The 12,053-nt window shown below is 61.0% G+C and overlaps 1 protein-coding gene across 1 annotated transcript; it reads left to right on the forward strand.

The window, feature by feature from the left end:
- The first annotated feature begins 336 nt into the window (after positions 1–336).
- ZNF335 (zinc finger protein 335) lies at positions 337–11,436 on the forward strand. The gene is given in 31 exon segments (XM_030009839.1): positions 337–427; positions 848–1,079; positions 1,472–1,745; positions 2,179–2,256; positions 2,504–2,833; positions 2,980–3,114; positions 3,196–3,354; positions 3,472–3,715; positions 3,835–3,868; positions 3,870–4,013; positions 4,097–4,209; positions 4,409–4,427; positions 4,635–4,751; positions 4,840–4,916; positions 5,035–5,195; positions 5,334–5,563; positions 5,644–5,752; positions 6,431–6,525; positions 6,682–6,965; positions 7,070–7,212; positions 7,280–7,599; positions 7,601–7,669; positions 7,759–7,901; positions 8,262–8,401; positions 8,932–8,967; positions 8,970–9,052; positions 9,147–9,248; positions 9,429–9,512; positions 9,686–9,751; positions 9,954–10,035; positions 10,616–11,436. Coding segments are annotated over 31 exon segments (4,281 nt in total). The 5' UTR covers positions 337–368; the 3' UTR covers positions 10,735–11,436.
- Positions 11,437–12,053: the final 617 nt, after the last annotated feature.

The raw sequence follows: 12,053 nt of genomic DNA on the forward strand, positions 1-12,053 counted from the left end.
GCGGCGGGACCGAGAGCCCCAAGCCCCGGCCATTTCCGCTTCCACCTTCTCGTCACGTGACGGGCGCAACCCGGCGCGACGCCGACGCTCAGGGCCCGGGCGCCGCTTCGTGACGCAATGACGCAAACCGCGGCGCCTTCTCCACGATCCCTCCGCGGAGAAAGTAGTCCCCGGCGGGGCGCCGAGGCCTCCCCCAGCCCGCGGGCGGCGGGCGGCGCCGCTCGGTGCCGGGAGGCGGAGGCGGCCGGAGCGAGGAGCCGCGTCCCCGCGGCGGCGAGCGCCGCAGGCGGGGCGGGCGCCGGGGTAAGTAGTCCCGGCGCGGGGCTCCGCGCGGCCGTACCGCTGCGCGGCGCGAGGGCGGGGGGGGCATGGCGGCCGCCGTGATGCCGGCTCCGGCGGAGGGGCGGTGGGACCGCGGCAGGGCCGGGTGAGGGCGCGGGGCCGGCGGGCGGGCGGGCCGGGCGGCTGGGCGGCGGGTCCCCTCGCCCCGCCGCGGCGGCGGCGGCGGCTTTCCCCCCCGCCCCGGCGCACCCGGGGGCCGCCCCGCCGTGTGCGCGCGCGCGGAGGCGGCGGATGGGGGGGGGGGGGGGGACCCCGCGGCAAAGATGGCGGCCGGGGGCCGGGCAGGGCCGCGGGGCATGACGGGACCGGGGCCGCCGGGCGGGCGACGGGGCCCCGCGCCAGGGCGGCCGGGACACCCCCCCGTTGCCCCGGGGCATGGGGCCGCGGCGGCTCCGGCCCCTCCGCGGGTGCCGCCAGGGGCGGCCCGGGACCCCCCTGGGGCCGCCCGGGGCGGCGGCGGCGGGCCGCGGCCTTGACGGCGACGGCGGCGGCCTCCCCCCCTCAGGTCGAGCCTAGGCGGCCCCGGCAGGGCGGGCATGGAGGAGAATGCGGTGGAGAGCAGCAGCGACGCGGCCCCGCAGGCGGCGCGGGAGGAGCCCTCCGAGAGCGGCCTGGGCGTCGGGACCTCGGAGGCCGTGTCGGCGGACAGCAGCGACGCCGCCTCGGCCCCCGGACCCCTCTCCCGAGCGGACGACTCAGGCGTGGGCCAGAGCTCCGACAGCAGCGGGGTCTCCTTGGTAGGAGCTATTGGGGAAGGTGGGGCGGCCGTCGGCTCGGGGAAGGGAGGCGGCTCTGGTTCCCGAGGGCGTCTCTAGACGTTTCTGCCAAAGTCGGCTTCGGGAGCCAGCCCTGTAGCTCGGCAGCCCCGGCAGGCGCTGTTGTGCTACCGGTTGGGTGTCTGCTTGCCGGGCTGAGGAGGAGAACTCTCCTCGGTAGCGAGAGCAGCCCTGGAGGTCCGGGGTCCTTGGCGATACCAAAGGAATCGCTCTGATGCCTTTCCTGGCAGTTCTGCAGGGATGCGCCGGTGTCGTTGGCATGTGCTGGCTCCCCCAAGGGCCTGGCTTGGCAAAGGTCTCTCAGCTGAGCTCTCCTGGCCTCTTTTTTTTTTTTTTTTTTTTTTTCCTGCCAGGAAGAGGTGTCGGAGAGCAGCTCCAGCACAGATGCCATTCCCCGGATTTACCTGCCAGATTCATCCTCCATCGCCCAGTCCACCTTGGTCTCCAGTGTCTCCACTGTGAGCCAGTCCATCATGGTGTCGGAGTCCCCACAAGTCCTGGTCCACTCCAGCGTCATCACTGACGGGGCCACAATCGTGTCAGACTCCACCGCGTCTACTTCCTCGGACCTAGGTTCTGCCATCGATAAAATCATCGAGTCTACAATTGGGCCTGACATCATCCAGAGTGAGTGTGTGCTCCCAGCTGCTTGCACGTGTGGCACACCAGCCCACACTCCCTCTCGAGTGCCCTGCGTGCAAACAGCTCAGGGGGCTGGGGCTGGGGCTGGGGAAGGGAGCTGCTGTTGTGCCAGACCTTGGGAGGTGAGGGGGAAATATGTACATGCATACGTATGCATCTCGGTCAGCGGGGGTTTACGCTTCTTGCCTTGCTGCAGTAGCTGGAGGGTTTGACGAGGAGCTCGTGGCTGCCGGACAGTCCTCCGTGTCCGGCTGCTCCTTCAGCCGCAGTGCCAGCAGCCCAGGGCTGGCTCCGTCCCTGGAGCCAGACCTTCCTTGCTCCTTCCCACTTGTGTCTGAAGCTGGAAGAGCCTCAGTGAGCCCGTGACTCTACAGCCCGACATCTGGCAGTTACCACTCTACTCTCCTCTTCCTCCCAGGCTGCATCGCTGTGACCAGCGCAGAGGATGGTGGGGCAGAGACTACGCAGTACCTTATTCTGCAGGGGCCCGATGATGGTAAGGGTATGCTCTGGGGTGTCCTGCGGTGGCTGCCTCTGCCCCTGAGCCTTTTCAGCGAGGGTGAGGCCTGGAGCGGGTATCCCAGGTGTATCGGCCACAGCCCCTGTACCAGAGTTCCTGGGGATGTGCTGACTGTTGGGGGCTTGTTACTGAGCTCGTGTTCAGCCCTGTGCCCCAGGGGTGGGTGGAGCCTTGGATGCAGGTGAGGATCTGCTCCTTGGCTGAGCTGATTTTGATGTTTCAGGTGCCCCCATGGTGTCCCAGATGGCCACTTCTGCTCTGGCCAATAGCTTGGCGATAGAAGCTGTTGCTGATGGACCTACCTCCACATGCCTTGACCATCCCGGTCCTTCAGACCCTTCCGAGCAGTTGGAAGTGCTGGAGCTGCCCACGCAGCCAGATCAGGCCCGAGAGGCGGATGGTGGGGAGGAGCTGGACCAGCCGGACATGGAGACCCTGGAAGAGATGATGGAGGTGGTGGTGGTGCAGCAGTTCAAGTGCAAGATGTGTCAGTACAAGAGCGTCTCCAAGAAAACGCTAATTAACCACATGAAAGAGCGGCACTTCCAGCCAGGTGTGTGCTAAGGGTTGAGGAAAATTTATCTTACTGCAGACAGGCTCTGCTCTCTTCGGGGAAGAAACAAGGTGGGGAGTATGAGTGTAAGGACCTGTTCAACTATACAGTCTGGTAAAGAGTTTTCATTCTGTTCTCTGTGGCAGTGGGTTCAGCTCTGGCTTTGAAGAAGGGGCGTTCACGAAAGGGGGGGTCTGCTCCAAAGACTGCAGAGGAGGAGGTCCCAGAAGAAGAAGAGGAGGATGATATCATGGATGCTGGTGCTATTGATGACCCTGAAGGTAGGACTCGTCCTCCCCACGTCTTACATAGCTTAGTCTTTTCCCAGTCTCTGTCTGACAATTTGGGCCACTTACCTCCAGAGGACAGTGACTATAACCCAGCTGAGGATGAGCCCCGTGGGCGACAGCCCAAGTACAGCCGCACTGTCCCCACATCCAGCGAGGAGAGGCCACGTCGACGCCCGGGGAGACCCCGCAAGTTTCCACGTCTGGAGGACATGCCCCAGGATGTGCCTGAAGGTGAGGGAAGTGGGAGGCAGCAGCCCCATGCTGGGCTGGAGCAGGGAGCTGTAGTTGAGCTCCCGGGAGCCTGCCAGAAGGGTGTGTGACAGAGCTGTGTTGCGTTTTGTCGAGTAGGAGGGGAGGTGGAGCCCTTAGTGACATCCCAAAGCACACCGAGCCGTGAGCTGCAGAACTCAGAAGCAGCCAGTTCCTCTGGCTTGGAGAACGGGACCAGCGAGAGCCTGGCAGAGCCCAGCATCAGCCAGTCTGATTCCGAGAACAAGGACCCTTCCTCCAACACAGGCCCTGAGGATGCAGATGTCATCCCCAGGAGGCGAGGGCGGCCCTCCCGCCGCTTCCTGGGCAAGAAATACCGCAAGTACATGGGGCGCAGGTGAGGGGTGTATGTTGAGCCGGCGCTGGGCCGTCTGGCCTGTGCCCAGGGCCGGTCCAGCCCATTTGCCACCACAGCTCTGAGCCCCGATCCTGTTTCCGCAGGTACTACTACAAGTCACCCAAGCCCCTGATGAGGCCCCTACCTGTGTCGGATCTGTGGCTCACGTTTCCTCACGCACGATGATCTGCGTTTCCACGTCAACTCGCACGAGGCCAATGACCCACAGCTCTTCAAGTGTCTTCAGTGCAGCTACCGCTCCCGGCGCTGGTCCTCCCTCAAGGTGAGCGCTGTCTGTCCTGCTCTTGTACCTGTGAGGGTGACTGGTAGCCCCAGGTCTCACGGCTCCCACTCTGCTTCTCGCAGGAACACATGTTCAACCACGTGGGCAGCAAACCCTACAAGTGCGAGGAGTGCAATTACACCAGCGTGTACAAGAAGGACGTCATCCGGCACTCCACAGTGCACAGCCGGGATAGGTAAGGGAGGTGCAGTCCTAGAGACTGTCTTGCAGCCTGGCTGAATGACACTTAACACTGTTCCTCCTGCCTTGGGAGGGCAGCCACGGCTGCCCCTTCCCCTGCCCTTTCCAAAACGGGCAGTTTTGGTGTCTGGGTACAAGGGAGCTCAGACTTGGGATGTGGCTGACATGAGGGGGTTTTCTTCTTTCTTTTTCAGGAAGAAGAGAGCTGATCCGGTGAGTTTGGGTACCCGGTTGTCTTGTCTCTCAGCACTGTTATATGGGAAGAGGCATGTCTGGTTCTTCCACAAATTCTTGGTGCCTTGTTGAAGGCAGTGTTTCTGGATCACCTGAGGAAAGGCAGCCCAGGTCCTGCAGTGGGGAGAGGGTAAGGAAACTGGTGAGCCCCTCCCAGGTGAGCTTATCTTCGTGCTCTCCCTCCAGCCCCCAAAGCTGAACTCCTTCCCGTGCCCCGTATGCAACCGTATCTACCCCATGCAGAAGAGGCTTACCCAGCACATGAAGACGCACAGCACGGAGAAACCCCACATGTGTGACAAGGTGAGGGGCGGGACGCAGCCTGGGGAAGGGCTGGTGATGAGTGAGACTGGACGGGAGGTGAGTGCTGCTTTGCTTTGTTTCACTGCAGTGCGGGAAGTCCTTTAAGAAGCGCTACACCTTCAAGATGCACCTGCTGACGCACATACAGGCGATTGCCAACCGCAGGTAGGAGCCTGGCAACAGCCTGTGGCATGCCCTGGTAGAGCCTGTGTCCTGGCTTCCCCTCAGAGGGGAGGACAGAAGGTCCCTGCTGCCCGTGTGACAGGCGGCTTTGTGCTGGCAGGTTCAAGTGTGAGTTCTGCGACTACGTCTGCGAGGACAAAAAGGTCCTGCTGAATCACCAGCTGTCGCACATGAACGACAAGCCCTACAAGTGCAGCTTCTGCAAGTACTCCACCTTCCGGGAGGACTTCCTGGTGTCGCACATGGCTGTCAAGCACACGGGTGAGAGGAGCTGCCTGCCTGTCCCGTGCGCCAACGTCCTACGCCCCCTGCTTCTCCAGGAGGCAGTCAGAGCCTGTCTGCTCTCCCCATTGTCCCTCGGGGAACTCCTGTTTAACTCCCGCCTCCTGTGTCCTGCAGGAGGGAAGCCATTTGCTTGCGAGTTCTGTCACTTCACCACCAAGCACAAGAAGAACCTGCGCCTCCACGTGCACTGCCGCCATCCCGACTCCTTCGAGGAGTGGGCACAGAGGCACCCCGAGGAGCCGCCCTGCCGCCGCCGCCCCTTCTTCACCCTGCAGCAGATCGAGGAGCTGAAGCAGCAGCACAGCCAGGTGCAGGCCCCGGCTGAGCCAGAGGCAAGTCCGCCGGTGAGTGCCGTTGCCCGCGCCCCAGCTCCTCCTGGTGCTCACTGGCTCCGGCCGCGCTGTCAGCTTTCTCTCTTACACAGGCACCTCTTGGCCCTGTCACCTACCATGCGGTCCAGGCCGTACCGGGAGCAGAGCCCCCCATCCTCTCGCAGGATTCCCTGGGAGGGGCCACCATCATTTACGAACAAGGTGGGTGAGGTCCCAGCAAAGAGAGTGGGAATGGGGAAGAGGTGGGCCAGCGCGTGCCTGACTGTCGTGGTTTAACCCCAGCCAGTAACTAAGCACCGTGCTGCCACTCACTCACTCTGTGCCCTCCTTCCCCAGTGGAGAGAATCGGAAAAAAAAAGTAAAACTCGTGGGTTGAGATAAGAACAATTTAATAGAACAGAAAAGAATAAAATAATAATGATCATAATAACAAAAATAATAATAATAGGATTGAAATATACATAATAGGATTGGAATATACAAGTGATGCAGAATGCAATTGCCCACCACCCGCTGGCCGACACCCAGTTAGTTCGCAAGTAGTGATTCCCCCCACCCCCCAGTCCCCCCCAGTTTATATACTGGGCATGACGTCACATGGTATGGAATACCCCATTAGCCAGTTTGGGTCAGCTGTCCTGGCTCTGTCCCCTCTCAACTTCTTGTGCCCTTCCAGCCTTCTTGCTGGCTGGGCATGAGAAGCTGAAAAATCTTTGACTTTAGACTAAACATTACTTAGCAACAACTGAAAACATCAGTGTGTTATCAACACTATTCTCATACCAAACTCAAAATATGGCACTATACCAGCTACTAGGAAGACAAGTAGCTCTCCCAGCTGAAACCAGGACACTGACTCTCCCCTTCTGACCCTGACAGATGTGGCTGGATCAGCAGAACTGGCCACGCAGACCGCCCTGGATCTCCTGCTGAACATGAGCACTCAGCGAGAGCTGGCCACGGGCTCGCTGCAGGTGAGGAGGGCTGAGCAGGGGGGTGGGTACCGTGCCTGCCAGGAGGTGGCAGGGGGAGGCTTCCCAGCCTTCCACAGTCTTTCCACAGTGCCTAGCCCTGTTCCACTTCAGGGGGTGTCTTGCCTTCCTCTGGCTGAGCTGCTGTCCCCTCTGCAGGTGGCAGTGGTGAAGCCAGGTGATTCGGGAGAGGCACAGGCCCCCTGTGAGCCACAGGCACAGGAGGAGGGGGCAGAGATAGACTCTGAGGAGCAGCAGCAGCAGAAGTTGGTGACGCTGCATATGGCAGAGCCTGGGGAGACGTTGGTGCAGGAGGCTTACGAGGAGGCGACCTTGGGTGGCTCAGAGCTGCAGCAGATCACTATCCCCTTTGGCGGGACGACAGAGTACAGCATCATCACACCCATCAGTGAGGAGATTCAGGCTTCAGGCACACTGTACAGGTCAGCTGTATGGGAGGAGTGGGGAGACTTCTGACCTCAAATGAGGAGGCTTTAGTGGTGAGGTGGACGAGGCAGATCCTCCCTGACCCTGTCCTCTCCAGCAGTGAAGAGGAGAGCCCTGCGGAGACCTCCCATGCGGTTGTGGTGAGTGAAGCTGTGATGACAGAGGAGGCTCTGAAGGAGCATAACAATCACTATATCATGTCGTCCGGCATTCCAGGGAGCCAGTTCCATCACATTGAGGTAAGTAGCTGAGCTTTCTCCCCGTCTCGGGCAGCAGTGTGAGCAGGTGTGACTGGGTGTTTCTCTCTCAGCCCCTCAGCGGGGACGCTGCCTTTCCCTCGCCTGCGGAGGGCCAGGAGGCACAGCCTGCCAGCGTCAAGTGGCCCCTGGTGCAGTGTGTCACCAGGCAGCTCCAGAAGGACTCGTCTTTATCCCCAGCCTCCGAGGGACAGGAAATCTCATCCCCAAAGGTCAAGTGGCCTGCGCTCCAAGGCATGGCCAAGAAGCTCTCATGCAAGGTTTCCACAGCCAAGAAGCTCTCGTGCAAGATTTCCACAGCCAAAAAGTTTTCATGCAAGATTTGCACAGCCATGTTCACAGGGAGAGCGGAAATGGAGAGTCACAAGAGAGCCCACATTGGGCCCAGCACCTTCAAGTGTCCCGACTGTCCATTCACTGCAGCCCTCTGGCCGGAGGTTCGGGTAGGTTCCCTGGCACGGAGCAGCCCTGGGAACGAGACGTTTGGAGAAACGGGGGCTTTCTGACCCTGCACTTCTCCTTCTGCCCCCAGAGCCACATGGTGCAGCATGCCAGCCTTCGGCCACACAAGTGCACCCACTGCAGCTTTGCCTCCAAGAACAAGAAGGACCTGCGCAGGCACATGCTGACGCACACCAACGAGAAGCCCTTTGCCTGCCAGATCTGTGGGCAGAGGTGAGTGAAGCCTGCTAGGTTGTTGCTGCTTTGAGAGATCCTGTAGAGCTCTTCAAGGCTCAAGAGGAGATAGGATGTTGGCAAAGAGCTGGCTGTGCTGACCCTCCCCCGGGAGCAGTCCCCTGTTAGAGGGGACTCTGCCCTTGAGAACGGTTCCTGCTGCAGGTGGACCCAGCTTTGTCTCCAAGGAACTTCTGCACAGGGAGGTTCAGTACTTGGGCCTGACAGAGGTGTTTTGGGAGCGGGGGCGGGCCATGTTGTAGGATGTGCTTGTGGCACTCATGGCCTGGGTCTCTGCAGAGAGCACAGAGGCCCTGTGCTGCCCGTGGTGAACTCCACCTCGCTCTGTTCCTCCCGTAGGTTCAACCGTAATGGGCACCTCAAGTTCCACATGCAGCGTTTGCACAGCTCGGAGGGGAAAAGGCCAGGGGCACCTGCAGCTGCTGCCCAGCAGACCATCATCCTGAACAGCGATGAGGACACACTGGCCACCCTGCAGAGTAAAGATGTGTCCCTGTGACTAGGGGTGGTCTGTGGGTTTCCTATGGCCAGAGCCCTGTGCGGGGATTCACCCAGCTTGGGGACTGAGCAGGGCTGAGATAGGTCAGGGCCAGGAGATTCCTGCTGAAGATTAGGATTGCCAACAGTGGCAGGACTTGGTGGGTGCAAAGATAAGGGGGCTGGGTGAAGGGAGCTTTCCCGATGAGGCGCTGACTGTTGTGGTTCTGTGCAGAACTAGGGGTCCAGTGTTTGCTCCAAGCAGGTCCCAATAGATCAGTACGTTGCAGGAGCAGTGGTGCTGTGAGCAGCTCGTGGCTGAAATGGGAAGCGGAATTCATGGTCTGATGTGGAGGTTGTGTTTTGCCCACAGTGACCTCTGGTTTCCTTCTTGTTGGGAGAGTTTGGTTTAGTTTCTGACCTTCTGTGAGCAGAGCTAAGAGACTGTCCTGTGCTCCTTGTTGGGGTGGGCACCTGGCAGGGGCTGGCCACAGCCCCAGCAGTGTCTGCATTGGCTTTCTCTGCATTCCAGCGGCTCTGCAGTCCGGCCAGGCGGTGCTGGCTCCCGAGCGGCTGCAGCAGGCTCTGGGGCAGGAGCACATCATCGTCGCGCAGGAGCAGAGCGTCGCGAGCCAGGTGAGTTGGGCCCGTCGGTCTCATCCTCCCGCCCTGTGTGGCCGCTCCCCACAAGTTGCGTGGGTTCCCTCCTCTCGGAGGGCTTGTGGTCAGGCCCACCCCCACTGACAGCACTGGGCGCTTGCTGACCTGCAGGAGGAGGCTACTTACATCCAGGAGATCACAACTGCCGACGGACAGACAGTACAGCACTTAGTGACCTCTGACAACCAGGTGAGGGAGAAGCAACTCCCAAGAGCCAAAAGATTCTGTGCAGCTGGAGCAGGGAGAGCTGGGGGCAGTGGGGAGAGGCGGGGTGGAAACAGGCACAGAAGCCAGGCAAGAACCAGCCCTGTTGCGGTGTAGGGGATGGGCAGCAGTGATGTTTTTGGGTCTGAATCCCTGTGTTTGCAGGTTCAGTACATCATTGCCCAGGATGGTGTACAGCACTTGCTTCCCCATGAGTATGTTGTTGTCCCGGAAGGACATCACATCCAGGTAAGCTTCAGGCTGTCTGCTCCCTTTGCATGGTGGATGGGGCTCATGAGGGTGCCATGTGTGGGGCTGGGCCTCCTGCGCCCTGTGGCTTGCTCTGTTCAAGTCACAGCTTTGTTCAGGGGCAGGGACGCCCACTAGCCCTGACACAGCCTCACTGCAGCTCTTGTCCCCAGGTACAGGATGGTCAGATCACCCACATCCAGTACGAGCAGGGCAGCCAGTTCCTCCAGGAGCCGCAGGTAGGGGACCAGACACGGTGGCTGGAGCTGACGGGACTGCCATGAGACGGGCTCTGAGCGCATGGGTGGAGATGGAGGGAGGGAGGGATGTGAAATAGAAGGTGCATGTGGGTTGGTGATTTGCTGCAGCAGCTGTGGCCAGAGCAGCACTCCAGGAGGGACCCTGCCCCTCCCAGACTCTCCTGTTCTCTCCTCCCTGCAGATCCAGTACATGCCTGTCTCACCTGAGCAGCAGCTTGTCACCCAGGCGCAGTTGGAGGCAGCTGCACACTCGGCAGTCTCAGGTAGGACCAGGGCCCCGGGGCTGAGCTCTGGCATAGCTCTGGCAGTCCTGTCTCCCTCCGGGTCTCAGGGTGCCAGTCCTGCCGGGCAGTTTGCGATGCCTGTTAGGAGCCACTGCGATGCTGTGGTCTCAGCCCAGCTCTGCCTGCAGAGGCTGCTCGTTTGCTGTAGGCAGCCGCGCAGCAGTCCTTGGCAGAAGGTCTGGGGTTGGCGAGGCTAGATTGCCACCTTGCTGCCTGCCTCCCTGTAATTCTGGGAAGCGGCCAGCCTTGGTGTCTGAGGGGAGATCTTCGCTGGTCCCAGCGTATCCATTCTGGAATAGTATCAGCTCCCTTCCCCCGGAGATGAGTTGCCATGCTGGGAGGTGCAGCAGCTTCCACAGGGTGGAGACACCCTGACGTGTGCAGAGTTAACGGGAGCTAAGCTCCCTGCTGGAGCCCCGCACGAGGCGCGGTGGCCCCTGTGCTCTTGTACTCCTGCCCGTACTCCTGCCCGTTACCTACGGAGGGGGGCCCCTGGGCAGCCGCCTGCTCTCCCCTGCCCTTGGACACGAGGAGACACTGACTCCCCTCTCCTCTGCAGCAGTGGCTGATGCTGCGATGGCCCAGGCGCAGGGCGTGTTCACCGCCGAGGCGACGGCCGAACAGATCCAGCAGCTGCAGCAGGGGATCCACTACGACGTCATCACGCTGGCGGACTAGCACCGGGGCCGGGCCCGGCTGGCGCTGGGACACCCGTGCTGAGCAGGACAGCTGTACCAGGCAGGAGCCTCCTCAGCCAGCAGTTGCCTTATTGCTTCGGGGCTACGAGGGACGTGTCTGAGCGCGCCACGGCCGGGGCATGCTGCCGCTTGGCCGCGTGCTGCTGCGAGGGTCCTGCGCATCCTCTCCGGCACAGGCAGCTGTCTCCAGCAGAGACTGCGCCGCAGCCGAGGCGCTGAGGCAGGCTGCGCGGTGGCAGCGCTCTCGTGTGGACAGTCTCTTTGCCTGTTGCACTTGATGGTCTGAAATCCCTTTTCCTGAATAATGTCTGTGTGGGCCAAACTCGGATCGACGTCTGCCTAGCACGCGAGGATCCTGGGAGAGAGTGCAGCCGCACGGTACGGTACGAGAGGTGTGTGTGCAGCTGCAGCCACGCGCTCCCCGCTCCACAGCTGTGGGGTGTGCGGCCCTGGCGTGAGGGCAGCCGTCCCTCCCTTGGCTTCTCCGGCCTGCAGGCAGGCAGCAGTAGGGCTTTGGACTGGAGGAACCCAGGGTAGGAAGAAGCATAGGTGGAAGATGTTTTATTTTTCTTCTGAAGAGGGATGGACTCTGGAGTTGGTTTGTAGGTGGTTGCGGGAGGGGATCGATTCTGACATTCTCAAGCTTTGACTATGCTTATGAATAAAAAGGGATTGAAACCTGCGTATGCGTCTGCCTGCAGCGTCTGTGGTCCTACCCCCAGCCAGCTGGGCCGGGTAGGCCTGGCCTTCCCGCTGCCTCCTCCGGGACTGGGCCGCAGGGACCCCGGAGCCTGGCACTGGGGCCGGGCAGGTTGCTGCCGGCAGACGCGGCTGCCCTCTGCTATCGGCTTCCTCCCGCCTGAGTGACCTTGACTTCTGGGAAGCAAGCCGGGCAGCTGGTACAACGGTGGGCTTGGGGCTGGAGTCATGAAATTAATCGAGTGGTAAACAGCCTAAATCCCGTGTAACTCTGTCCCAAACTACACACGCCGCCCCTCCCTGAGCGGATTGTCTGGAAGTATTTACATGTGATTATAACAGCTAATCTCAGAGTTTTAGTTCTATGCTTTTGCATTAAACTGATTATCCGTGGAGGGGTAAAAGACCTAGAACCACCCAACTCCAGCAAGAGCTTCTGTGAGGCAGGAGCCCCGTGGCTGCGGGACTGGTGCGGTGTGATCGCTGGGCTCTCAGCCGCGCTCCCCATCCGGCTCGTGCAGGGGACGGGGACGGCACCGGGCCTTGTGCTGTGAACACAGAGCCCATGCTCTGCCCGAAATGACAGCAGCAGCCTCCCTG

Source organism: Aquila chrysaetos, chromosome 3 (assembly GCF_900496995.4).
Source record: "Aquila chrysaetos chrysaetos chromosome 3, bAquChr1.4, whole genome shotgun sequence".
In the NCBI taxonomy this organism is placed as follows: domain Eukaryota; kingdom Metazoa; phylum Chordata; class Aves; order Accipitriformes; family Accipitridae; genus Aquila; species Aquila chrysaetos.